The following is a 27,360-nucleotide window of genomic DNA, read 5'->3' as shown; positions in this document are numbered from 1 at the left end:
TGGTCACAGTAGCTGAATTTTATAAAACTCTAGAAACCAAGTCCTGTGATTGCTGTCTTCTCTTTCCTTCTGCAACGGAACTAGACCATTCATAAATATTTATCACCATAAACTTAAAGCACCTGTATAAAATAGTCCATGTAAAACCATGGATCCTCAACCAAGGATGGAGATTTCCCATTACTTCATTTTTTTACTGGGTGTTCAGAAATATGGGGAAGATGACCAGGTATCTACTTTTCTCTCCACTGCCACCATCCCTCACCCTCTGTGTTTTCACATTTAAAGCTCCCTTGCGCTCTGATTTCTCCAGGGAGTTCAGATTTTGGGGGCATGAAAAGAAGTTCTTCCCGGCAAAAGTTGGGAGGCACTGCTCTAGAGAGCAAAGTGAGATAATTCAGACCTTCCACCAAATTCACTTCCCCTTTGCTTTGCATAAGACGGACATGCTGGAAGTGACAATTTAATCAAAAGTGTAAGTCACAAAGAACAAATAAAAGGCACAGCAAACCAAAAACAAACAAAAAACCCAAGGTGGGGGAAGATCATGTTACTATGAAGATGTTTTAATACCTCACATTTCCAGAAATGTACCATGAGTTAGATCAGAGTTTGGCAAACTTTTTCTGTAAAGAGCCAGAGAGTAAATATTTCAGGCTTTTTGATCTGGGTGGGCTCAGTCCCACTTAGTCAATCTTGCCCTTGCCGTGTAAAAGCCGCCAGCCACAGGCCATTAGTGAATGAATGAGTATGGCTGTGTCCTGTCCAGTAAAACTTTATTTGTGGGCACTGAAATTTGACATTTGCATAATTTTTACGTGTCATAAAATGAGATTTTTCTTTTGATTTATTTCCTACCATTTAAAAATGTAAAACCATTCTCAGCCTGCCAACTGTACAAACACAGGTGGAGGGTTGGATGTGGCCTGTGGACTTAGTTTTTCAAGGTCTGGATAAGAGCATTTCAGGGAAGGAGAACAGCACGTTCTCAGGCTTTGCAGCAAGAGGAAGAAGAAGCCGTTTGAAGAAAAGAGAGAAGGTCCGTGTGGCTCAAAAACTGAGGGTAAAGGTGAGTGAAGTGAGACAGCTGGTAGGACAGCAGGCAGGAGCCTGAATAGCATATAGAGCCTGACTGGTCATCTCCTAAGACTTAGTGTCTATCCTGAAGTCAATGGGAAGCCACTGCTACATTGTCATACCTGAGTGTGCATTAAAATCCTATGGGAAACAAGTATTCTGATTCCTGGGCCCCATCTCAGAATTCCCGAGAAAGCATCTTTGAAGATGGAGAGTGGGACTCTGCTTTCTAAAACACATCTCAGTTGATTTTGCTGCAGTCAGCCTGGCACTGAGCTGCAGACCTAAATTTGGGAACAACCACTGGATCTTTGCTATAGGAATGGAGAAACACTGCCTTAGGAAGTTGAAGTGCTTTCCCAGGTGGGTGCATGGTAAGTCACGGCAGACACTACCTGAGTACAGACACTGAACTCAACCGATGGAGGACAGGAGATAACTTAAAAGGAAGTGTGAAGCCCCAAGACAAAATCATTACTTCACTCTGTTTCCCAGTGAAATGCCAGCTTCTTAGTTTGCCATGCAATGCTTTTCTCAACTGGATTCTAAGAGATGTCCCAGTTTTATCTCCTCCTGCTCAAACCTTTCACTCTACTTTCCTTTCAAATACATTTCTTTCCCGCTGCTCCTTGCACCTAAATATACTACCACCACCTTCTCCCCAATCCCCTCCAAGAATCAGATGATTTGGGTTGGTTCATTCATTTCATACAAGAACATTAGTGTCTATTCTACTCTAGGTATAGCACAAGGAGCTGGGGAACCTGTATGCTCCAACACAAATGGCGCTTTTCAGCATGGCCCTTTCAGCCTCTTAGGGAAAATGAACATTAATTAAATAATCAATAGCTGTAAATATGAAGTTTATAACTATGATAAGATAAAAAGTCTCTGGTAAATCATGGAAGAAACCGTTTCATCCCTTTTCCATGACACATGTAGAACCTTGACTTAAATTAGGTTATGTTCATAATCTCAAATACATCTTGTACCAGGGAGATACGTGACAGATATTCATTAAATTGAATTTCTCAAAGGTTTATTGTGGTAAGTTTCATCTTGTAGAAGATTTGGGTGAGGGCTGGTTCCAATGAAATCATTTAAGAGGTTGGTTGAATCATTACAAAATTCACACAGGAGACGATAAGGGCTGAAAACCAGGGGAGTGGCAGAGGACTTACTTGCAAGGAAGGGATTAATATGTGAGACACTTCAAAAGATTTTTTTTGAAAATCAAGTGTTACCTTTAGATTGGACAGTTTTTTTTTTTTTTTTTTTTTTTTTTTGAGACGGAGTCTGGCTCTGTCGCCCAGGCTGGAATGCGGTGGCGCAATCTCAGCTCACTGCAAGCTCCGCCTCCCGGGTTCACGCCATTCTCCTGCCTCAGCCTCCCGAGTAGCTGGGACTACAGGCGCCCGCCACCACGCCCAGCTAATTTTTTGTATTTTTAGTAGAGACGGGGTTTCACCGTGTTAGCCAGGATGGTCTCGATCTCCTGACCTCGTGATCCGCCCGCCTCGGCCTCCCAAAGTGCTGGGATTACAGGCGTGAGCCACCGCGCCCGGCCGGACAGTTTTTAAAAAGCAGCTTCATATGCAAATTCCGTATATATGTCTTGAGTTCTATAATCACATGTATGTCTTCTGGTATTACTATGCCCATGACTAGAGCAAAGGGTCAGACCCATCTCAGGTAGTCACTGGATTTAGTCATCATTTTAACCCTGGCCATAAAATAACACGACATACTATACCGACATAGAAAAGGCTTTTGGCTGAGGGTAAGTTTATGGGCTCTCCCAGAGGACTGGGCCTGTGGATTCTGACAAACATTTTTAAAACACCAATCTCCCTAAACACTTTTGCAACTGCACTTCAGGAGAGCTTAACGCCGTAACTATTTTATCCATGGCTCTAGGAGAGACAAACTGAAGTAACGGCAAGAAGTTCTAGGTCTGAATTTGAAGAGCAGGATAGGCTCTCTTTCGTAACTGCATATGCAAAATTAAAATGATAGTACTACCAATAAGCAGGGCAGCAGATTCTAACTAGAGCAATGACGCTCCTGTTGCTTTGATGTTGTTTTGCCTACAAGGCAGGATTTCCATTATTATGGAGATGAACTGCCTCTAATTATCGCAATAACATAATTGCTCCCCAGGGCAGAATTCCTAATAACAGAGCTGTATAGCTCTGCAGCAACTGTAAGAGATATCCTGAGGGCAGGTTTCTCATTAAGAGCACATATATAGACACTCTGCCTCCAGAACAGAAACAGAATGCCTGAAGCAATAAACCTTACTTTCCACACCAGGATTCCATCGGCCTTCTGGGCAAATACCTGCCATCACATTTGCTTTGCCTCCCAGACTGCCAGCATCTTCGGACCTGGGTTTCACACCTTGTATGCAACAGAGTTGTGCAGCCCTGCACTGGGATTTCCTTCCATGTCTTACATGAATTTCAACTCTTCCAAAGGCCTTTGGGAAGAGAGGCAAATTAGGGTTATGATCCAATTTCACTTTGGAGGCAGATACCAGTGTCTATAGACAAGACACATGAGCATGAATTTCATTCTTATTTCAGTTGGATATTTTCACAGAATGCTAGACTTGATCTGATTACACTGCAGGGGTCAGGCAGACCTAAACATGTATTTCGGTTTGGCAAGACACGCCTAAGAATATGGATGTTTATACAATTTTATTGTGTCTTCAAAACTGGTCCACAGTGGCCTAAAAGTACTCTGCCCAAGGTAACGTTAAGGTTCCTAAATCCAGCAGTCATGCTTGCACCATTGTTTTTTTGAAGGTCTTGGAAGCACCAAGCGCTTACTCCTTGTTGCACCTTTCTTCTCCCTTGGCTTCTGTTTGTTACTTTCTCCTAGGTGTTCTCCCACCTCTCTGAGTCTCCTTCAAACCTCCCAGCAGGCGTGGCTTCCGCTCACTCTTTGAATGTGTCTGTTCCTCAGGGTACCTTCCTTTGAGCCATAGATGTTCTCATTCTATAGAACTCTCTCTGGATGAACATATGCACTCCAATGCACTCCATGGCTTATCTACTGATGTCTGTATCTCTGTCTCTATTCCTGAACTCAGATCTGTACTTCCAGTTTCCTATTGGACACTCATATAGCACTCATGCTATGCCAGGCAGTGTTGTAGTGTTAAAGAATGGAATAAAACATACACAGAAGGCCCAATAGAAAAGGCCTTTCAAAATGGAAGAAGGAGGCAGAAGAGACGTCAGAGTGGTGGGATGGGGGAAGAACTTGCCTTTACTAGCGTGAAAGAAAATAGAATCTTGGGACTCCAAACTCACTATGCCAAAGAAAAAGTTAAGCTTGGGAACTGAGTCATGCAATACTGCTTTCCTTTTGTTCCCAGACCGATAGCTGTAATTTCACATCCCTGTATCATAGCCTCACCCATAAGCCAGGTTCCCACAATGATAGAAGGCCACATATCTCCCCAGATGGCCTGCGTCACAAATGAAATTCCTTGTGAGCCCCTAAATCTTTCAGGATACATATCCCCTGTATAAACTAGCCCTAAAACCAAATTCCGTTGAATCTCACCCTGACAATGTCAATTACCAGCTTATCTTCCCACGGAGAGGAAAAGGACAAAACCAGAAATTATCCCTTGGCTGACCCTGCGACGAATGCATAACTGACTTTTTCCTTGATGCCCTCTTTTCACACGTAAAATGTACATTTACTGAGGCCGATCACAGCCTCATAAAAATGTAACCATCTGGGCCGGGCGTGGTGGCTCACACCTGTAATCCCAGCACTTTGGGAGGCCCAGGTGGGCGGATCACAAGTTCAGGAGATCCAGATCATCCTGACTAACACAGTGAAACTTCATCTCTACTAAAAATACAAAAAATTAGCTGGGCATAGTGGTGGGCGCCTGTAGTCCCAGCTACTCGGGAGGCTGAGGCAAGAGAATGATGTGAACCCGGGAGGCGGAGGTTGCAGGGAGCCAAGATCACGCCACTGCACTCCAGCCTGGGCGACAGAGCGACTCCGTCTCTAGATAAATAAATAATAAATAAAGAATGTAAGCATCTGCCTCTTTGTCCACCCTCCCTCCTTTTTTTCTCTCTTGCTTGCTCTTTCCCTTTTAAATATTGAAAAATCCTCAAACCCCCTTTTGGAAGAGCACCAGTAACAGATGCTCCAGTGACGTATGTATTTCCCAGCCATGTCCTCAGCCCTGGCGAAATAAACCTCTACCGATTAAGACTTGCCTCCCTCACTTTTTCATTAAGCTCTGAAGATGGAGCAAAGGGACCACGAGCCAAGGAATGGAGGTGACCTGTAGAAGCTGGAAACAGATTCTCCCCTAGAGCCTCCAGAATGAATGTATCTCTGCTGAAGCCTTGATTTTAGACCAATGAGGCCCATATCAGAATTTTTATCTCCAGAACTATAAGAATCTCAATTTGTACTTATTTTTTATCTTTTATTTATTTTTTGAGACGGAGTCTCGCTCTGTCACTCAGGCTAGAGTGCGGTGGTGCAATCTCAGCTCACTGCAAGCTCCGCCTCCTGGGTTCACGCCATTCTCCTGCCTCAGCCTCCTGAGTAGCTGGGACTACAGGCGCCCGTCACCACACCTGGCTAATTTTTTTGTATTTTTAGTAAAGACAGGGTTTCTCCGTGTTATCTAGGATGGTCTCAATGTCCTGACCTCATGATCCGCCCGCCTCGGCCTCCCAAAGTGCTGGGATTACAGGTGTGAGCCACTGCGCCCGGCCTAAATTTGTACTGTTTAAGCCAAACACCGCCCCCCCCTCCCCCGGCCACACACACACATGCACGCACATGCAGCACACATTTCTATTCTCATGGAATTTACGATCCAATGGGTGGAGGGTGGAGAAGATCGATAATAAGGTTAAAATGTGGGCAAGGTGTGGTGGCTTCTCCCTGTAATCCTAGCACTTTGGGAGGCTGAGACAGGAGGTTTGCTTAAGGCCAGGAATTCAAGACCAGCCTGGGCAATATAACAAGACTCTGTCTCTACAAGAAACAAAACAAAACAAAACAAAAAAAATTAGCTAGGCATGGTGGCATGTGCCTGTGATCATAGCTTCTCAGGGGGCTGAGGTGGGAGGATGGCTTGAGCCCAGGAGTTCAAGGCTGTACTGAGCTATAATCTCACCACTGCTGTTCAGCCTGGGCAACAGAGCAAGACTCTGTCTCTAAAAAATAATAAATAAATAAACAATTAAAAGTTAATACATAGTATGTGGGATGGTGACAAATAATATAAAATATATAAATTAGGAAAAGAAGGTGAGGGTTCTACCATTTTAAGTATGTTACTGGGAAAAGTGTCTCTGAGCAGGTGACACTTGAATGGGAATCCCCATTTGAATGACGTCACCACTTGCAGGCACCTCACATTCAACATACTAATAGTAACCTCTTTATTTGCCCCCTCTCAGTCTTGCTCCTTCTCTGTTTACTGCTGCGGCAACTGGCACTGCCATTCGTCAGTTCCTAAAGATGGGATCTTAGGAGTCATTTCCTCTTTTTCCTCCTCCTTTTTTCAATCCTTCTACTTACTAGGTCATTAAGTGTTTTCAGTTCTACCCTTTAATAGTCCGTATATCACCCTTCTCTCTTTCACTCTCAGGAGACTGATGTGATCCACGTGTTGTGATTTTCTTCCTAGACTGCTACCTGGAATTGCCCTCTCTGCATCCTCAACCTTGCCCTACCCTGATTCCTTCTGCATGTTGCAGGCACAGTAATCTTTCTGCAGTATGCATATGACTGCACACTCCCTTGCATTAAATCTTTCAATTCTGTCCATGGTCTTCTGATTCAAGTCTAAACTCCACAGACATAAAATACAAGGCCTCCACGATCTATTGCCGCCCTACATTTTCCAGTAGTCCTTCTCAATATATCACCTTTATAACATATGCCTCAGGATTGTTGAAAAATTTATATTGATATTGTGCTACTGGGCCTCTGCGCTAGTCTATGAGCACCTTGAGGGCTAGCTAAGTTCATGTCTCCTTTTTTTTCTCTCTCTCTAGTGCTAAGCAAAGGTAAATACCCAGTGAGTGCTGCATCCATGGAATGAAACTGGAATTGGCTAGATTCACAAAACAGAGTCATGCTGCTGTTCTAAACCCAAGCCTGCGACATGCAGACTGTAGGTGTGAGATTCTTTTTGGAAAAATTCAGTGGCATACCTATACCTGCTTATTATCCATTTGCTTGAGATAATGTATTAGTCTAATATTTAAAAGGGTGGAGGGAAATCCTTAAGCATAAAAATAAGAAGCCTTTATTTATGCAACATTAATGAGAGTGACAGTTTATTAATTTATTTGGCTTCGGTGAAAAGTAAAATATTTTGTTTCAGTGATTTTTCCAGACAACTAAACTTTCTTGTCTAAGCACCACATTAATTTTTAAAAATAAACATTGGCAGGGAGTGGTCTTTCTATGTTATATCATTCACTTGCTTGCCTTACTAATCCAAACTCACTGAAGATCATTTTTTCTCTGTAGTATAACAGTAATAATCATCATCCTTTTCTGTGGAGATAAATAAAGCTACTTTTTCCCTTATTAAAACTGCTTGGAAATGACCAAAACAGTGAGAGGATGCCAAACAATGCTGTCTGAAGAAAATCAGATACAAGGGGGACATTTGGGCTTAGAAAAGAATTGAAAGAGAACATAGGGTAGCCTCCCAGTATAGAAAGGGAAGGGAGGGGTGGTGGAGAACAATTTGATTTGTCAGTAAAATTCCATAAAGTGAAACCAAAAATGAGTGGAAGTTGCAAGGACATAATCTAACAATTAGTAAGGTCTCCATCATTACTAGTAACCAGGGAAGGATGTGGGCCCAGCCATTGTGGGGATCCCTGCCCTGGCATGGAAGATGGGCTCTGCAATTATGGTGGGAATTTGGCATCAGCCTCTGCGCAGCATCCGTTCCCTCTTCTGGTGATAGCAGCTTGATTTCTTTGGGAAAACCCCTGTCCCATTCTCAGTCCATGTGGTTTGAGATGGGCTTCCCCATGTGCCTCTTAGGATAAGCACATGACTCACGTCTGCCTGATCAGTGGACATTGCGATACATTGGAAAAGAGGGTGAGTACATGGCTCCAGTAGTCATCCTACTAGCAGGAGAGAAGAGCCTGTTGGAAAAGAAGCCAAAACAGCCAAAGGTGCAGGTGAGACAGGAAGAGAGCGAGACAGAGTCCTGATGATACTGTGTGAGCACCTAAGCCCTGTCATACCTGCAGTTGCAATCCATCCTGGATCTTCTCAAATACATGAGCCAATGAATTCTCATTTGTCCTTTTGAGTTGGGTTTCTCTTACTTGTAACCAAAAGCATCCACCCTGGGTTGATACAATGGTTGTATAGCTCCTTATAATCCTAGGATTCTAGGATTTTTATTAATGATTCTGCTATTTCCGTATTTTAATGTTTTTGTTTTTAATAGGTCAACTTCAGTCTTAACCTGCCTCAAAGTACCTTCTGTCTAAAAACTAAAAGTAAATAAAATAATCAACCTTATTCAGTTAGTAGGCTTAATTCCTCAATTCATCCAAATGATTCCAACTGCCTTTATGGTGACTAGAGACCTCTCCTGAGGACTAAAGCTCTTGAGCTGTGTGACAGGTCTTCCCTGTTTTAAATGCCTGATATTGCCTACACTGGTTGCTGGAGACATACACAAGACAATAAGAAATGTTTTATGTTTATGGATATTCTGCCTACCCAAGAAGAATGCTATGAAATTACTTGACTTTTCAATCTTTCATTTAGATGCTTGGATTAACATAGATAAGGCTAGTGTGAATATGCTGTGTATTTCCAAAAGAATGGGAAGCCAAAACAAGAACATATTTTAAACATATTTTTAAGATAACGAACATGTTAATGTTAAACCAGTGTTTCTGAATCTATATCCACTTAGCTAACTACAATATCACCACACGGTTAGATGAGACAAAACCTTTTTAATTTTTAAAATATTGCTTCTAATACCACTACTGTAAACTCATTTGTAGGCAGTTGACTAATTAAAATTGAAATAAAATGTCAATAAGTAAGAGTTTAGCAAAGTCTTTCAAAACACAGAATCTAGGCAGAACATTAATAAAAGGGGGCTTGATCATAAAGTGTTGTTTCACTGTGTCATGCCAGTATTTTTTACTTAAGGGATTAATAATATTTTTAATCAAAGGTTAAAGACTTGCCTTTTGATTCCTAAGATTCTACACCTCAAAAGAGAAGTAAGGCTAATGAGGCAGTGCATTAGAAATTATTACTCAAAGCTGTACAGTCAAAGAATTTTGCACTTCATGTTGGTCTACCAGGTCAATCCTTTCCCAAAATAGGGGTTCTAAAATTTTTTACTCATCAGTTTCATCTACAATTGCTTTTTCTCACTCATCCACTTAATTTTCCCTCTTCTCTATCAGAAAGAAATGAGAAAAATGGCAGAATCTCTTCTCTGCCAATGAGAAAACAATCATAAAATCTTTCTTATTGTTCACCCATTTCAGAAACTATGAAATGTTCCACTTGATGTTCTCAGAAGTTAAAAACCCGTGGCTCATGAAGTAAACTTGGTCTATAAGCACACAGTTTATATTGTACATCCATCAAAATAAAAATTAGTTGCTGACATTTAAAAATTGGAAGCTCAAACAAAAGTCTAGATTTCTAGTTTCTCTTGAAGAACAAGAAGATGAGCAGGCACCTGACCTGTGTCTCCATATGGCTGAGTGGCAGGTGTCTCCCTTGGATGGGGCAAACACTGAAGTCCCCAGCATTCCCCTATATACTACACCTGGCCAGTTTTTTAATGCATTTACATTAACAAAATCATCATATCTGGTTACTACATTCTGAGTGAGGTGGGAATGAGGATCAGAACTGTGAGAACACAGCACTCCTGTGGAGAATAAGTGCTAATATTGATAGTTTGGGACTAGCCTGCTGACAGTGAAGGTGGAGGCGATAAATAGCAGGAATTAGGTAATGATGGGGAGTTTCCTCAGTTTAAATATATATTTCAGTGCAAAATAAATGTTGAAGCATATTTGGACCTTATTAGTCAAGTCAGGAATAGATAGAATGAAATCTGAATAAAGACAAGCTTTGTGGTAAGTCAAGTGGTGGAAGCAATCAATTAAATTCACATATCATATAGAATTCTTGATACTGGCATACTATTTCCCCAAAGGTAATTAAATTAGCTTGTAACAATGGTTAAGCTGTAGCAGTTGTAAGCAGTCATTAATACTGTTCAAAATATTAGGTTGTCTCTTTTCTTCCAGGCACATAGTAAGATTATATTTCCCTGCTGAGTTGCAGGAACATGTGACTTGTTTTGGCCAGTGAAATGTGAGTGAAAGTGCAAGTGTTGCACTTCTAAGTAGAGGCTTTAAGAACCCATGCATGTTTGGCTCTTTTCCTTCTGCAATGGCAATGTTCCAGAGCATCTTGGTCCACCAGGCTGGCCTTAGAGAGGAGCAGAGCCACTACCAAACCCCTGATGTACACTAGGTGCAAAAGAGAAATTGTCTTTCGTTGTTATAAGCCAGAACTCAGGGTTGCTTGTTACAGTAGCATAGCTTAGCTTCTCCTGATTGACCTACAGTGTTATTATAACTTTATTCATTCATGATTTTTGACATGTCTAATACCCATATTATTATTTTCTTAGTGTCATTTTAAAATTAAAACTTTTAAAATGTAGCCTTATTCTGAGAAATACATGTGGTACGTACTAGTTATATTTCAACTATATTAAAAGTAAGTACATAGCTATTAAAAGTAATCTCACATGCCACATTTTAAGAAACACTGAAGTAAATAAAACAGAAACTGAATCTCATGTTGAAGACTGCAAAATAAGCAGTTATGCTATTGATTTTCAGGTTTGGCTACAAATTTGAATGCCATGTCAACATTCAATGAACTACACTGCTTTCTTGATACATCAGAAATCAGAAAGGGATATATACTACAAATTTAATACATTTGTTACTCCTTAGTCCATAGCAAGTGTTAAAAAAAAGTATGAATACACCATTTATAAACCATATCAGGTTTGTTTACAAAAACCATTAAAATGGACAACACCGTCATCATCAGGTCTAATATGTATATGCAAATCCAAAGGTGTACAGGTGTAAAGGGTAGATACGTACACATTTTTATAGGCTTCCTTCTTGCATCCTTGAGTACCTAACCTTTAGCATTAATTAAAATCATTATATATACAGCTGGCAAATCCTGTCTTATAGGTGACAAACAGATTCACACATAATTACCATTTTGCAACAGATTAAGTAGATTATAGAAAAAGGTAGGGGATATTTTATAGGGGTGACAGCCAAGAAAAGGTCTTAGAGACACCTGCCATTTCGTGCAAGCTAATGTAAAACCTCAAATAACTCCTATATATTTGCATTGTATACACTACATGCATTCTAAATGTAATTCATGTATAAGAAATATACAGATGAAGAGTTTACATATTAGAAAAAAAACCTGTTTTCTCAAAAAGATGTAGTTGAAATAAAAAGCATAATAATCTGCTGTTTGAAGAATGAGTTTTGAAAAGAATGAGTTTTGAATGAGTTTTGAGACAGCCTCAAAAAAGGAGAAACTAACAGGAGACATAATAGCCACTGCCAAATAATTGAAGGGTTGTCATAGCAAATAAGACATGGGCTTATTTACATATACCAAAGGACTTAGGATGGGGAAAGGTGGGGAAATCTACAAAAATTTCAGGCTAAAATTAAGGAGGATGTTTCTAACTGTTCATCTTCAGGCAGCTCTGGCAGTCTTCAGCGGGGATCCTGTGATCTACCTCTGCAGGGAGTGCTTTGTAGAATTCCCAAATCCAGAAGGACTATAAAGATCAATAACTTACCACTCATCCTTCCAAAGCTTCTGTTCTTTTTTTAACACTTAGTCCAGGAACAGCAGATAGTCACCCCACCTTCCCCTTAGAATTATTAATAACAGACCAACAAATTTTTACAGGTTAACCAAATATTGAAAATAATTCAAGACAGTACCTTTCATTTTCTTTTAATATACCCCTTCCTTTCTTCCAGGTGTAAACAGGTTTTGGAGACGCTTTTGGCTTACACTCAATGACAACTTCACCTCCCACTTTGACAAGAGTTACTCTTTTCAAGAGTGTTCTTGAAAAATCTGGACCCACAGCTGAAAGACAGTACAAAAAATAATTATTATGCAAGACAGCCTTCCATGAGATAATTCCTTAGTCTTTTTCTTTCTTTCTTTTTTGAGACAGAGTCTTGCTCTGTTGCCAGTGCAGTGGCACAATCTCGGCTCACTGCAACCTCCGCCTCCCAGGTTCAAGTGATTCTCCTGCCTCAGCCTCCCTAGTAGCTGGGACTACAGGCACGCATGACCACGCCCAGGTAATTTTTGTATTTTAGTAGTGATGGGGTTTCACCACGTTGGCCAGGATGGTCTCGATCTATTGACCTCGTGATCCGCCCGCCTCAGCCTCCCAAAGTGCTGGGTTTACAGGCATGAGCCACCACACCCAGCATCTTTTTCTTTCTCTAATACACTTACTGTTACCTTGGTCATCAAAGGGAGGAACCTAATTTTTTTAAGTATGTAGCACTGTATGTTTTGATGGATTTATTAAACTTTGAGGTATAATTTGTATTTGGTAAAAGGTACATTTGTGTGTGTACAGTTTGGTGAATTTGGTATACACCACCATGAAGATCAAGCACAGAATATTCTCATCTCCCTGTTGAGGGACTCTTTTAAAGAAAATTTATTGTATGTTCAAGTGAACAAACATTTTAAAATTTCAGAAAATTGAAAGAGAAAGAAACAAAATTAGGAACTCCATAAGATTTTTTTTTTTAATTGTGTAGGTTAAAGCATTCGCTCTCGGATATGGTCGCCACCTCTGCTTTGTCCCATAGCACTCTTCATATCTCTATCAGAGAACATGCTGAACTGTCTATACTGTCACCCTCTGTAAGCTTCTTAAACACAGGGTTTTGTTTAGCTTTTCACTGCAAGTGCCTAATGCAATGCTTGGCTCATTTAGGAGAAGCTGTGACTTGTTCTTGGAGTGTAGGTGTTGAGATAGCTCTATTGTATGCTCACCACTAGTGTTCTAAAACATTCACTCATGCTAACACCAGTAACATAGTCCTATGGAAATACTATCAGAGAATTATTTCTTTCCTAAAACAAAAGATACATATTTGTATTCTCACAAAAGTAAAATAAAAGACATTTTTCCTGGAAAATATCTATTTTCTTCTGAGTTAACTGAATTAATGTGCAAGAAGAGATTTTGGAATGGAAGGATTCATTTCTTGGAATCTTAATTTTATCATATTTTAAAACCCTGACTCATTGCAGTTTGACCTGGTGGAATTTAATATTTAAGACCATGTTGAATGTAAAATTGAAATATAAATCACAAATTACTTAAAGGAGAACTAGAGGTGTGTGTTATGTGAATGCGGGGGCTTGGGGGGTAATGGGGGCCAATTTCTTAAAACTTCCTAAATCATAGGCTAATGATGTTTAAAAATGAAAGTAAGCTCAGTGGAAGCAAGTCAAATCTTGATTACATTCTTTTGTTGTGGAAATACTTTCGGTAACTGCCTAGAAACAAATAAAGATGGAGAGGTTACTTTTCAATAGGGCCATGCAATGTACACCTGGGGCTGGTATTCTCATGCGAAGGCAAAATTTTAAAAATGAATCTAGTAGGCAATTGATATCTCAATCTGTTTACCTCAGATTTATGAGGGAAGTCTATAATTCTGGGAGTAATTCAATGATAATAAGTGCAATTAATAAGTAGAGTGCAAGTACAGATGTACAGATGTTTTTGCTTTAATGAGATAAACGCATTTCTTCTATGGTCTGCAAAATCACGCAATAAAAATTGTAGGGTTTATGAAAAAGATAGGGTCAGGACACCTACTCAATATTTATGTAACGAGAACACTACAAAAACAATAACCATCCTAGTAATTATCAAACATAATTAAATATAAACATGATTAAAAAGATAAGTTAAATTCATAATAACTACTACAAAAAATACAGTGTGTGTATGTGTGTGTGCACATGCATGAGAAGGTAGCTTGAAGGAAGAAAGAAGGAAGAGTTGAGATTGCTAAGCTATGAAATAAGTGCAAATTGCAGAAAGATTGAGAATTACGCAATAAGCACTCCCATGTTGGAGTACGTGGCCAAACTGCACCAACAGGAAGAATGCGGCATGAATGGGAATCATGTGCAGTAGGTATTTTCCCTTGGCTAGCTGTGTTAATCTGTGTTTGTAGGCTTTGTGTTTGGTTGCTGCTACTTAGTAAAATACCTGAACAAATCCAGAGTCTATGTTATACTGACATCATTCCCCTACTTACCAATCCCATATAAGCTAAGTCACAGAAAAGTGTTTCAGCAGAGCAAACTCAATGCAAACCCCTGAACTGACAGAAAAATGTAAAAAAAAAAAAAAAAAAAAAGTCAGGTATTCTTGAAGTTTTTAAATGATATTTTGTGAAATAGAGTTACAAATCTGTATCATATAAAAATCCCTTCTTAAAACTGTATCTTTCTACACATATAATTTTATCACTTTAGGCAGACATTTTTCATCCATTCAGGAGAAATTCTGCAGTAGCATTTGAAATGAGTTTACATAAATCAAACTGTGCACAACACATGGGCATATTTGTCAAAAAACTATATTTTGCTTTTACAGGATTTGAAATAGCATATCAGACACACAGAAACCAGAAAACACACCTTTCAGTTTCAAAAGCATTTGTAATGTACTATTTGTGTGCATATAATCTTTTGGATATCTTATTGAGATAAGACTGGCTGGAACATCTTTCACTAATTAAAATGGAATTAAAAATTCAAGGCCGGGCATGATGGCTCATGTCTGTAATCCCAGCACTTTGGGAGGCTGAGGTGGGCAGATCACATGAGGCCAGGAGTTCGAGACCAGCCTGGCCAACATGGCGAAACCCCGTCTCTACTAAAAATACAAAATTAGCTGGGCGTGGTGTTGCATCTCTGTAATCCAGCTACTGGGGAGGCTGAGGCATGAGAAGCGCTTGAACCTGGGAGGCGGAGGTTGCAGTGAGCCAAGATTGTGCCACTGCACTCCAGCGTGGGGGACAGAGCTAGACTCCGTCTCAAAAAAAAAAAAAAAAAAAAAAAATCAAGTTCTTTTCTTTTGTTTACTCAATTTACTTAATTAGCTTCTGAAGTTATCTAACCCTGCAAATTTATCAGTTGCAACCATAAACTGTCGTACTTTTAAGGGAAAATTGTCAGAACTCCGTCAGTTTTTGAATACTTGAGCTATTAATGGATTTCTTAACATTCTCCCATTTTGTGAGCATCTTTTGCACTGGAGATGCTGTTCAGCTTGTAGGATGATCCTTTTTCCTATTTGTACCCTTTATTCTCATCCTCAAACACTGACCTAGGGGAGGTTTGAAGGAAAAGTGAAACGGACCTGTTCTATGTGACATTCACAGGTAATGAGGTTTTAAAAGTTATTGATAAATCCCCAGAAGGGCACTATTAGAATCTAACCTTCGCTGGCACTTAAAAAATTAGTGCACATGGAAGTGAAACTTCAGTAGTTTCTAGTAGCTCAGAAAAGACAAAACGAACTGTCAAATTACCCCTTATGTCTGAGAGTAGCTGAGATACTGGGAGATCCTTATTTGCTGTATTTAATATACTTAAATGATAATATTTCTCACATGCACTGCTAGAGGGCACCACTCCCTCAGTGTTAGAATGAACTGTATTACGGGACCTCTTCCATGTGAGAAATGCAACTTTTTATTATTTATCAATGATCTTTATTACATTATCTATGAGAAGCATCTGGCTGAGAGAAGCCCTCTATGTAATTCACAACTATTTGTTTTCAGTTAGTTAAATGAATTTTGGTCATATATCAAGGGTATTTTAAGTGGCCAATAGAACCCCTCAAAAACTTAAAAGTTTTTTGCTTTAGTGACATTTCTCAAGAGAAACAGTAGAATGATAACTCCTTAACTAGATATGCAGTGGCAGTCCTATTTGGGAAATATATGGATGTGATGTCTTACTACATTATTGAAGAAGAAAGGATTATTATGTAATGCCAGTTCTATCACAGTCTGTGATAGAAGCATCACTGGGAACACTGCCAGTTGATGGAGAATATTAAGGCCAGCTTTTTTGGAAGTTCAGCATTTCTTATTACTTTAACTGTTGTCTACTTTCTTTAACTATTACCTCATCATTCCCTAAAAACAAGCTTAGAGTAAATGCATTAATTCAAATCTTTTCACCACTGAGGAGAAAATATTGGTATCAGATTATGAGACCCCAAATTTCTTTTGGCCTGTTGGATTGCTATCTAGAAAGAAGGCTACTGGTAGAAGATTTCTTCTTTCTAGGTCCACTGTTTTAGAATGGCTGATTCAAAAATCAGCCCTCTCTGAGGTCAGGTGTGTTGGCTCACGCCTGTAATCCCAGCACTTTGGGAGGCCAAGGTGGGAGGATCACTCGAAACCAGGAGTTCAAGACCAGCCTCGGTGACACAGTGAGACTCAGTCTCTATAAAAAATAAAACATTAGCCAGGTGTAGTGGTGAATACCTGTAGCCCTTGCTTCTTGGAAAGCTGAGGTGAGAAGATCACTTGAACTCAGGAGCTCAAGGCTGCAGTGAGCTAGGCTCCCACCACTACACTGCAGCTTTGGTGACGGTGAGACCCTGTCTTTTAAAAAACAAGTCAGTGTTCTCTTATTATGAATGATATTCACAAGGAGACTCTCAACACAACTCTGAAGTAGATGATTTTCCCATTTTGATGTTAGCATGATGTGTCCCTTCTAGTGTTCCTAATATCCATCCTTCTATTGTTTTGGTCTAATTCACTGAATGCCCTGTTTCCTGATGGCTCTAATAATGCTTCTTCCACGGGCAGCTCTTGGGTTTAAAAACTCCTATTCCTTTGGGCAAGTTATTATAAAACAAAAGAATTTTACAATCACGAGATTATTTTGAGGATTAAATAAAATAATACATGTATTGAACATAAAGTACTTAGCACAGTATTTGATCCAGATTAAGAACTTCATACGTCCCCTCTCCACTGCTATTTCCACTACTGCACTACCCCAGTCACCATTATCACGGACTTTTCTTCTGCTGAAAAATTTCTTAGAGTCCGAGAAACACATCATTGTTTGAAAACAGAAAATGTTTATTTTGAAATAATTATAGACCCACAGAAAGTACCCAATGTAATACAGAAAGGTCCTGTGCATCCTTCACCCAGTCTCCCCCAATGGTTACATCTTATGTAGATACAGTTATATACAAAAACAAAGAAACTGATACTTGGTATAATGTGTATATATCACACATGTAGACTGGGCAAAAGCACCATGGAAATTGAGATAGGGAACTATTCTATTGTCACAAGGATCTTTCTCTTGCTTCCCCTTCATAGTCATATCCAGCCTCCTTCTACCTCCCCTCTGTAACCCCTGGAAACCACTGACCTCTTCCCCATTACTATAGTTTAGTCATTCTGAGAATGTTTTAGATACATATGTGTGTGTGAGAGAGTCTGTGTGTGTGTGGTGTGTAATCATACAGTATGTGACCTTTTGGAGTTTTTGTTCCTTTTTCCTGCTATTACATGCTGGTATGGATAAGAAATACATCTTCAATATCGGCACTTCAGGCTCTATGAAAACTGACAAATACTTTGAGCACGGGAGCCATTTCAAGATCTCTCATCTTTCTCTGCCAACGAGTAGGATCAGGTATGGCCTTTTATTTTGTTTTATAAAAGATCTGAAAAGTCAAAAATCAGTTACATAAACATAAGTGGAGGTTTTCTCTTATTCCCAGAAAAATATTTTAAAGACATTTTAGAACATTATTTCTTATATAATCAACATGTTGATTAAAAATAATTCTTATATAATGCTTTAAGTAGGGCTTCAGCTGCTAAATTCTTGTTAACTTCCTTTGACCCAACCTATCCATATGAAGATAATAAGACAGTCTGCATTTTAAACACCCTGTAATCACATTGACTTTCTTATATCAGTCCAAATTGGTGATATTTCATTTACATGTCAGTGTCTTAAACTCTTATACAAACTCAAGTCCTTGGTTATGCAGGTAGCGTATAGTATGCAAAGTCTGCTAAATGAAGAGAAGAGAGTCATTAGACTATGATAGTGAGAACCCTAGAATTTCAGTAGTTAGGAAATAGTAGCTCTTGTTATTAGCTATTATTAGAACATCAGTTCCTTGAAGGCAAGAATATGTATCCCGGATCTGTATATCCCTTGGGCCTGGCACAGTGCTTGATACAAAGTTGATATTTAATCTATGAACCTATTGAAGAATTAAGTCAATTTTTAAAAAGCAACGATCTGGTTTTTTTTTGTTTTTTGTTTTTTTTCTGAGACAGAGTCTTGCTCTGTCACCCGGGCTGGAGTGCAGTGGTGCGATCTTGGCTCACTGCAGCCTCTGCCTCCAGGGTTCAAGCGATTCTCCTGCCTCAGCCTCCTGAGTAGCTGGGACTACAGATGTGTGCCACCACACCTGGCAAATTTTTTTTTTTTGTATTTTTAGTAGAGATGGGGTTTCACCATCTTGGCCAGGCTGGTCTTGAACTCCTGACTTCAAGTCATCTTACTGCCTTGGCCTCCCAAAGTGCTGGGATTATAGGAGTAAGCCACCATGACCAGCCAAAAAGCAACAATCTTTCTTTTGTCTGACTTCTGGCATAATTCAAGTAAGAGCCTCTTTCCCTTTTGTGTATTATAAAAAAGTTGATATTTAATCAATATTTGATGAATGAATGTATGTTGCAGGAAAGAAGTCAGGGATTCAGTTCAAAACAGGAAATTCCCGTCTCATGAGGCTTTGCTTGAACACTACATCTCTTTCTCCCCTTCATATAGGGTTATGAATGGCTTCGTGAACTTCCAGTCCTGTGTACAGGACATGACATCCTCTTTGGAGTTGTACCTCAGTCTAATGAAACAAATTATCCAAGAAATACCACATGGGCTGTTTATACTACTAAATCATCTGAACTGGTGTGACAGTAAATGTTTTACAGGTGGCTCTCTAAATAAAACAAGACAACAAAATAAACCACCAAAGAATTTGGTTTGTAGTCCTTGCCAATTTCTGTGGTGTAAATATTCCTACCTTGGCCAATTTCAAGCTATCAACATGAAGTCACTGAATGCTGGGTTGAGAAGAGATACATAGAATCAGCTCCTGCCGCTGAGCTAGCTCTAGCAGGTAACCGCCTTTCCCTACTTTTCCCACAACATACACTTAGGAGAAGGTAACAGGGCAAGTGCACCCTGGAAGCTCAGCTTTCCCCAGATTCGGGTCTTGTTCTGCAAAAGCACATGGTCTCCTCTTTCCTCCCCAGTATGTCCAACAGCTGACCCAGGACTGAGAAGGTAAGAACTTCACTTTGAGTTTACTTGCTCAAATAATGTGTTCCCTGAGGCTTTGTGAGACAAGTTATCACAGCAGTTTCATGCACTTCAGTGATACAGGCTCTATTCTAGACAGGCAGGCTCACCAGAACCATATTACAATGTAGAAGAGCTATGTTTATGCAATGCGGCAGTGACTGATATCTTGCTTATCATGCTCTTTCAATAAAGCACCAGAAACAGTTTTGCAGGCAATGAGAGCATATATTTTGCCTTTGTGCTATGTTCATTTTCATCACATTCAAAAGACTTTACCAAAAGCAACATGCCTTACACTAAGTACAAATGACTTTCTTTAGGAGTCTAGAAGAACCACGGTCTTCTCATGCTGGAAAAAGAAGAGATGGAATATTGTTGGTGCCAATGCTCTTCTTCTGTTAAAAAAAAAAAAAGCCTCGCATGACTGATAGAGGTTTTGTTGGGTCATGTTGCACTCTTGGATAATGTAACAATGGAAGCATGGATTAACTGGACACAGGGTCATTATACCAACAGAACAGTCCTGTCCTCCTTCCAACCTCTACACGATCTTATCAGTTAGAAAGGTACTCTGCTGTGATGGCTTAAGAATGGATAAGAAAGGGATCTAGAAAGCAGATTACAGATCTGTGGCACCTCAAATAAACTCAATTTAATTGACCATAAAAATCACCAGGAGAAGCTTGTTAAATGTACACCCTCCTGAACTCCATCCACTATGAGAGAGAAGAGATCTATGATTTCACAACTTTTTGCCACTGAAAATGTGATCCCTAGAGCAGAAGCACTGGCATCACCTTGAAGTTTGTTAGAAATGCAGAATTCCAGGCCCTACCTCAGACCTGAAACTGGAATCTAAACTTAACAAAATTCCCAAGTAATTCATATGAGCCTTCAAGTTTGAAAAATACTGCTAAATCTTCTATTTTTTAAATTGTGGTAAAAAGTACACCTCTCCGTCTCCGTCTCCCTCTCCCTCTCCCTCTCCGTCTCCCTCTCCCTCTCCCGCTTTCCACCATCTCCCCCTCTCCCTTGTCTCCGCCTCCCGTTTTCCAAGGTCTCCCTCTGTTGCTGAGGCTGGACTGTGCTGCGGCCATCACGGCTCACTGCAACCTCCCTGCCTGATTCTCCTGCCTCAGCCTGCAGAGTGCCTGGGACTGCAGGCGCGCGCCGCCACACCTGACTGGTTTTTATATTTTTTGGTGGAGACGGGGTTTCGCCGTGTTGGCCGGGCTGGTCTCCAGCTCCTGACCGTGAGTGATCTGCCAGCCTCGGCCTCCAGAGGTGCCGGGATTGCAGACGGAGTCTCGCTCACTCAGTGCTCCATGCTGCCCAGGCTGGAGTGCAGTGGTGTGATCTCGGCTCGCTACAACCTCCACCTCCCAGCCGCCTGCCTTGGCCTCCCAAAGTGCTGAGATTGCAGCCTCTGCCCGGCCGCCACCCCATCTGGGAGGTGTACCCAACAGCTCATTGAGAACGGGCCACGATGACGACGGCGGTTTTGTCGAATAGAAAAGGGGGACATGTGGGGAAAAGAAAGAGAGATCAGATTGTTACTGTGTCTGTGTAGAAAGCAGTAGACATAGGAGACTCCATTTTGTTCCGTACTAAGAAAAATTCTTCTGCCTTGGGATGCTGTTGACCTATGACCTTACCCCCAACCCCGAGCTCTCTGAAACATGTGCTGTGTCCACTCAGAGTTAAATGGATTAAGGGCGGTGCAAGATGTGCTTTCTTAAACAGATGCTTGAAGGCAGCATGCTCGTTAAGAGTCATCACCACTCCCTGATCTCAAGCACCCAGGGACACAAACACTGCGGAAGGCCACAGGGTCCTCTGCCTAGGAAAACCAGAGACCTTTGTTCACGTGTTTATCTGCTGACCTTCTCTCCACTATTGTCCTATGACCCTGCCAAATCCCCCTCTCAGAGAAACACCCAAGAATGATCAATAAATACTAAAAAAATTGAAAAAAAGAAAAGAAAAAAAAGTACATAACATAAAATTTACCATCTTGACAATGGTTACGTGTACAGTACAGTAGTATTAACTATATGCACACTTTTGTGCAACTCATTGCTAGAATGTTTTCGTTTTGCAACACTAAATGTTGATACCCATTACCCAACTCCCCATTTCCTCCTCCTCTCTCCCAGCCCCTGGTAACAACACTACTTTCTCTTTCTAGGAGTTTGACTATGTTAGACATCTCACAAAGTGGAATCATGAAGTATTTGCTTTTTGTGACTGGCTCGTTTCATTAGCATAATGTCCTCAAGGTTCATTCATGTTGTAATACATAACAGAAATAACAGTCCATTGTATGTACTTAAACACATTTCCTCTATCCTTTCAACTATCCCTGGACATTTAGGTTGCTTCCACCTCCTGACTATTGTGAATAACACTGCAATTAATATAGGTGTGCAAATCTCTCTTCAGAATGCTGTTTTCAATTATTTTGAATATATACCAAACGTTAGGATTGCCAGATCATATGGTCATTCCGTTTTTAATTTTCTGACTGTAAAGTGGATGAGTAACATCATGCTTAGCAGTGAAAAATTGAAAGCTTTTTCTCTAAGATCAGAAACAAAGCAAGGATGCCCACTCTCAGCACTTCTATTTAACCTAGTATTGGAAGTCCTAGGCAGAGCAATTAGACAAAGAATAAGTAAATAAATAAATAAAAGGCATCCAAATTGGAAAAGAAAGAAGTAAAATTTTTCATATAAGGCTTTCATTAGGTTGAGGTAGTTTGCTTCTCTACTTTGTTGAGTGTTTTTGTCATGAAAAGGTATTGAATTAGGGCAGGCACAGTGGCTCATGCCAGTAATCCCAGCACTTTGGGAGGCCAAGGCAAGAGGATCACTTGAGGTCAGGAGTTTGAGACCAGCCTGGCCAACATGGTGAATCCCCGTCTCTACTAAAAATACAAAAATTAGCCAGCCATGTTGGCATGCGTCTGTAATCCCAGCTACTTGGGAGGCTCAGGTGGGAGATACGCTTGAACCCGGGAGGTGGAGGTTGCAGTGAGCCAAGATCACAACACTGCACTCCAGCCTGGGTGACGGAGTGAAAAAAAAAAAAAAAAAAAGACGTGGTATTGAATTTTGTCAAAAGCTTTTTCTTCATCAATTGGAACGATCACATGGTTCTGGTCCTTCATTCTGCAGTATATTATATTAACTGATTATTGTATGTTGAGCCATCTTTGCATTTCAGGTATAATTCCAATTTGACATTTTGGATAATCCTTTTAATGTGCTGCTGAGTTGAGTATGCTAGTATTTTGTTGACAATTTCTGGATCAATGTTCATCAGGGTTATGGTCTGTAGTTTTCTTGTGTCCTTGTCTGTTTTTGGTTTTAAGATAAAGCTGCACTTACAGAATGAGTTTAAATGTGGTCCCACTTCTTTAATTCTTTGGAAGGGTTTGGGGAAAACTGGTGTTAATTCTTCTTTAAATATTTGGTAGAATTCTCCACTGAGGCATCTGGTCCAGGGATTTTCTTTATTGGGAAGTTTAAATTACTGCTTCAATCTCCTTGCTAGTTCTAAGTCTATTCACATTTCTATTCCTTCAAGACTCAGTCTTCAGCAGTTGTATGTTTCTAGCAATTTATCTACTTCTTCCAGGTTATCCAATTTTTCAGTGAATAATTATTTATAGTGGTCTTTATACTCTTTATTTCTGAATCATCTGTTTCATGTCTCTAATTTCTGATTTTACTTATTTGAGTACACTCTTTTCTCAGTCTACTACGGGTTTGTCAATTTGGTTGATCTCTTTAAAAATCAACTCTTGTTTACACTGATTTTTTCCTAGTATTTTTCTATTCTATATTTCCTTTATCTCTGCTCTAATATATATTATTCTATTACTTCTATTGATTTTTCAGTTTTAAAAATCTTTTTCTAGTTGCCTGTGGTGCGAAGTTAGGGCATTGATTTGAGATATTTCTTCTTTTTTAATGTAAGAATTTATCATTATTAACCTCCCTCTTATTACTGCTTTTGCTGCATCTGTAAGTTTTGGTATGTTGTATTTTCATTTCCATTTGTCCCCTGATATTTTCTAAATTACATTGTGACTTCTACTTTGACCCATTCATTGCTTAAGAATGAGTTGTTCAATTTTTACATATTTGTGGATTTCCTGTTTTTCCTCTGCTATCAATTTCTAGTTTCATTCCATTGTAGTCAGAGAGGATATTACGTATAATTTCAATTTTCTTAAATCTGTTAAAACTTATTTGTATCCTAACATATGGTCTCTTTTGGACACTGTTCCATGTGTGCATGAGTAGATTTCATATTCTGTTGTAGTAGAGAGCAGTGTTCTTTATATGCGTGTTAGGTCCAACTGGCCTATAGGGTTGCTCACATCCTCTGCTTCCTTACTTGTCTTTTGTCTGACTGTTCTATCCATGACTGAAAATAGAGTATCAAAGTATCCTGCTATTGTGTTGCTATTTCTCTCTTCAGTTCTGTCAATGTTTGCTTCATACCCTTGGAAGTTCTAATATTAGGTGCATACATATTTCTAACAGTTACATCTTTCTGATGAATCAGTCCTTTTATCATTATATAATGTTTTTATTTGTCTCTTGTGACAGTTTTTGTCTTAAAGTTTATTTTGTCTGATATTAATACAGTCACCCCTGCTCTCTTTAGGTTCTTGTTTGCACGGATTATTTTCCTCTATTCTTTCATTTTCAGCTTGCGTGTGACCCTAGATCTAAAGTATGTCTCTTACAGACAGCATATAGTCAGATCCTGTTTGTTTTTAATCCATTCAGTCAAGCTATATCTTTTAATTGGGGCATTTAATCAATTTATGTTTAAAATAATTAGAGATAGGGAAGGGCTTACAATTGCCATTTTGTTCATTTGTTTTATGTATCTTGTAGCTTTTGTGTTTACCCTTTCTCCTCTTTCTGTCTTCAAAAGAGGAGATTTTTATTCCTCGATTTTTATTTGTTTTAATTTTTATTTATTTATTTAATTTGTTTATTTTTGAGACAGAGTCTCACTCTGTCATCCAGGCTGGAGTGCAGTGGTGTGATCTTGGCTCACTGCAGCCTCCGCCTCTCGGGTTTAAGTGAGTCTCCTGCCTCAGCCTGCTGAGTAGCTGGGATTACAGGCATGCGCCACCACACCCAGCTAAACTTTGTATTTTTAGTAGACATGGGGTTTCACCATGTTGGCCAGGCTGGTCTCCAACTCCTGGCCTCAAGTGATGTGCCTGTCTCAGCCTCCCAAAGTGCTGGGATTACGGGCGTGAGCCACTGCACCCAGCCTTGTGTTTCCTTTATTTTTAAAAATGATATGTTTTGATTCACTGCTCATTTCTCTTCTTGTATATTATATAGATATTATCTTTGTGGTTACCACTGTAATTATATAGCACATCTTAAAGTTATAATAATCTATTCAAGCTGGCAACAATTTAACTTCAATCATGTATAAAAACTACTTACATCCTGCTCCCCCACTTTGTTACTGATGACACAAATTACCTCCTTTTATACTGTACAGTTATTAACATAGATTTATAGTTACCTTTTATACTTTTAAAAAAATTCTATACCATATTTTTATAAAAGTGATTTTTGTACCTACAATATTACAGGATTTTATATTTGTCTGTATGTTTACCTTTATCTAGGAGTTTTAAATTTTCATATAGTTTTGTGTTGTTTATCATCCTTTCATTTCAACGTGAAGGACTCCCTTCAGCATTTCTTGCAGGGTAAATCCAGTGGTGATAAACTCATTCAGCTTTTGTTTATCTGGGAAAGTTTCAATTTCTCCCTCATTTTGGAAGGACAGTTTTAACAGATATAGTATTCTTGATTGGCAGCTCTTTCTTTCAGCACTTTGAGTAGATCATCTCTCTCCCTTCTAGCATGCAGTTCCTGCTGAAAAATCTGTTGATAATCTTACAGATGCACACTTGTTCGTGATGAGTTGCTTTTCTCTTGCTGCTTTCAGGATTTTCTTTTGGTCTCTGACTTTTGACACTTTGATTATAATGTGTCTCAGTGTAGATCTCTTTGGATTCATCCTAGCTGCAGTTCTTGAGCTTCTAAAATTTGTGAATCCATTTCCTTGCTCAGAGTTGGGAAGTTTTCAGCCATTTTTTCTTCAGATAGGCTCTCTGCCATTTTCTCTCTTTATTGTCTGCAAATTACATAACACTTATATTGTTGCACTTGATGATGTCCCATAGACCCTTCAGCTTTCTTCACTTTTCTTATTTTTTCCGTTTTGCTCCTCTGCCTCAATAATTTCTAATGTTCTGCCTTTGAATTGCTGATTATTTTTTTCTGTCTGGTCAAGCCTGTTGTTGAATCTCTCTAGTAAATTGAGTACTATATTCTGAATTCACTTACTATATTCTTCACCTCCAGAATTTCTTTGGGTTCATTTTCATCTTTTATCTCTGTTGATACTCTCATTTTGTTCATGCATCATTTACCTGATTTCCTTTAGTTATCTATCTGTACTGTCTCTTAATTCCTTGAGCGTCTTTATGAGAGTAATTAGAATTCTTTGGTAATTGATATACCTCTGTTTCTTTAGGGTTGATTTCTGTAGATACAATTTGTTCCTTTGGTTGGGCCATGTCTTCTGGTTTCTTTCTGTGCTTTATTATCTTCTGCTGGAATTCTGGCATTTAAAAAATCAGACACTTCTCCTAGTCTTTGCAGTCTGAGAGCAATCAGTTCAGCTAGAGATTCTGCAAATCTCTCAAGCCTTTTCTGATGATGTGTCTTCTCTGGGCTTTTGTATGTGATCCCCTAATTGAAGATTTGTTGGTTTCTACTCAGGAGCTTCCCTTGGTGTCTTTATCAGGTACTGTGGACTTTCTAGTGCTGCAGGAAGCATTAGATTTCCCTCTGTTGGTACTGGACCTCCCCTAGTGTCTGTGGTACAGCCTGACACCAGACCAAGCCATGTTGATAGACTTTGTTCTCAGAGGGCCTCCCACATAGCCCAGTTTCTGTCATCACTTAGATTCAGGCAAAACGGAAACCACTCCCTCAGGTAGTACTTCCCCCTCAAAAGTAAAAACACTGGATATACCTTCCACTCTTTTCCTTCCCTCCCCAGCAAGAAATTAGGAATTGGAAGTTTTCTGCTGATAGCTCTGTGCTACGCCGGGGGGGGAGTGGGAGGTGCCCTAGCAAGCGAGTGCCATACATGTCTCTACAGTGCTTTAATGCTATTGGCTTTACACTTGACTGGAGTGCAGAAATCTCTTAACTGGTTTTATTTCTTTCAATGGCAATTGGTCCATTGGGGAAAAAGGGTCTGGGGCTTCCCTTTTGACTGTCTTGATGAATCACCCCCCACTACCAAATCTTGAATGTCAGTCTAATTAATACTCCTTAGATTAGGCTCCTCAAATGCAATCAATTTTGCCAGAAGGTGGTGGAGGGGGAAAATAGTTACTTCATTTATTTATTCACAAATTCAAAGAACTTGGGGTAGATAATGGTAAAAGACATAAAGTAGTAAATACATTTACAATATGACTCAATTCAAACAGGGGAAGGGTAGAAAACAATCTCACTAGAATTAATACAACAGAGTTAAATTAATCCCACACTGGGCAAAGAGAAAAATAACATATTTCTTACTGACTGATGAAAAACTTTGCTTCTTTACTAGAAGATGCAAACTTTTCTTCTTTTAAGAGAGAAGTTC

The 27,360-nt window shown here is 39.6% G+C and overlaps 1 protein-coding gene across 5 annotated transcripts in view; it reads right to left on the bottom strand.

Moving 5' to 3' along the window:
• The window catches only part of CNTN4 (contactin 4), a 960,931-nt gene that overhangs the window by 122,673 nt on the left and 810,898 nt on the right, over window positions 1–27,360 (bottom strand). For all 5 annotated transcript variants that reach the window (XM_019024764.4, XM_055383681.2, XM_063703559.1 and 2 more), the window contains one exon: window positions 12,162–12,312. In XM_019024764.4, coding sequence (XP_018880309.1) covers window positions 12,162–12,312 — 151 coding nt within the window. The remainder of the gene's footprint in view (window positions 1–12,161; window positions 12,313–27,360) is intronic.

This window comes from Gorilla gorilla, chromosome 2 (assembly GCF_029281585.2).
Source record: "Gorilla gorilla gorilla isolate KB3781 chromosome 2, NHGRI_mGorGor1-v2.1_pri, whole genome shotgun sequence".
NCBI lineage: Eukaryota > Metazoa > Chordata > Mammalia > Primates > Hominidae > Gorilla > Gorilla gorilla.
The sequence above is the reverse complement of the archived record's forward strand: the minus strand, read 5'-3'. Positions and strand labels throughout refer to the sequence as shown.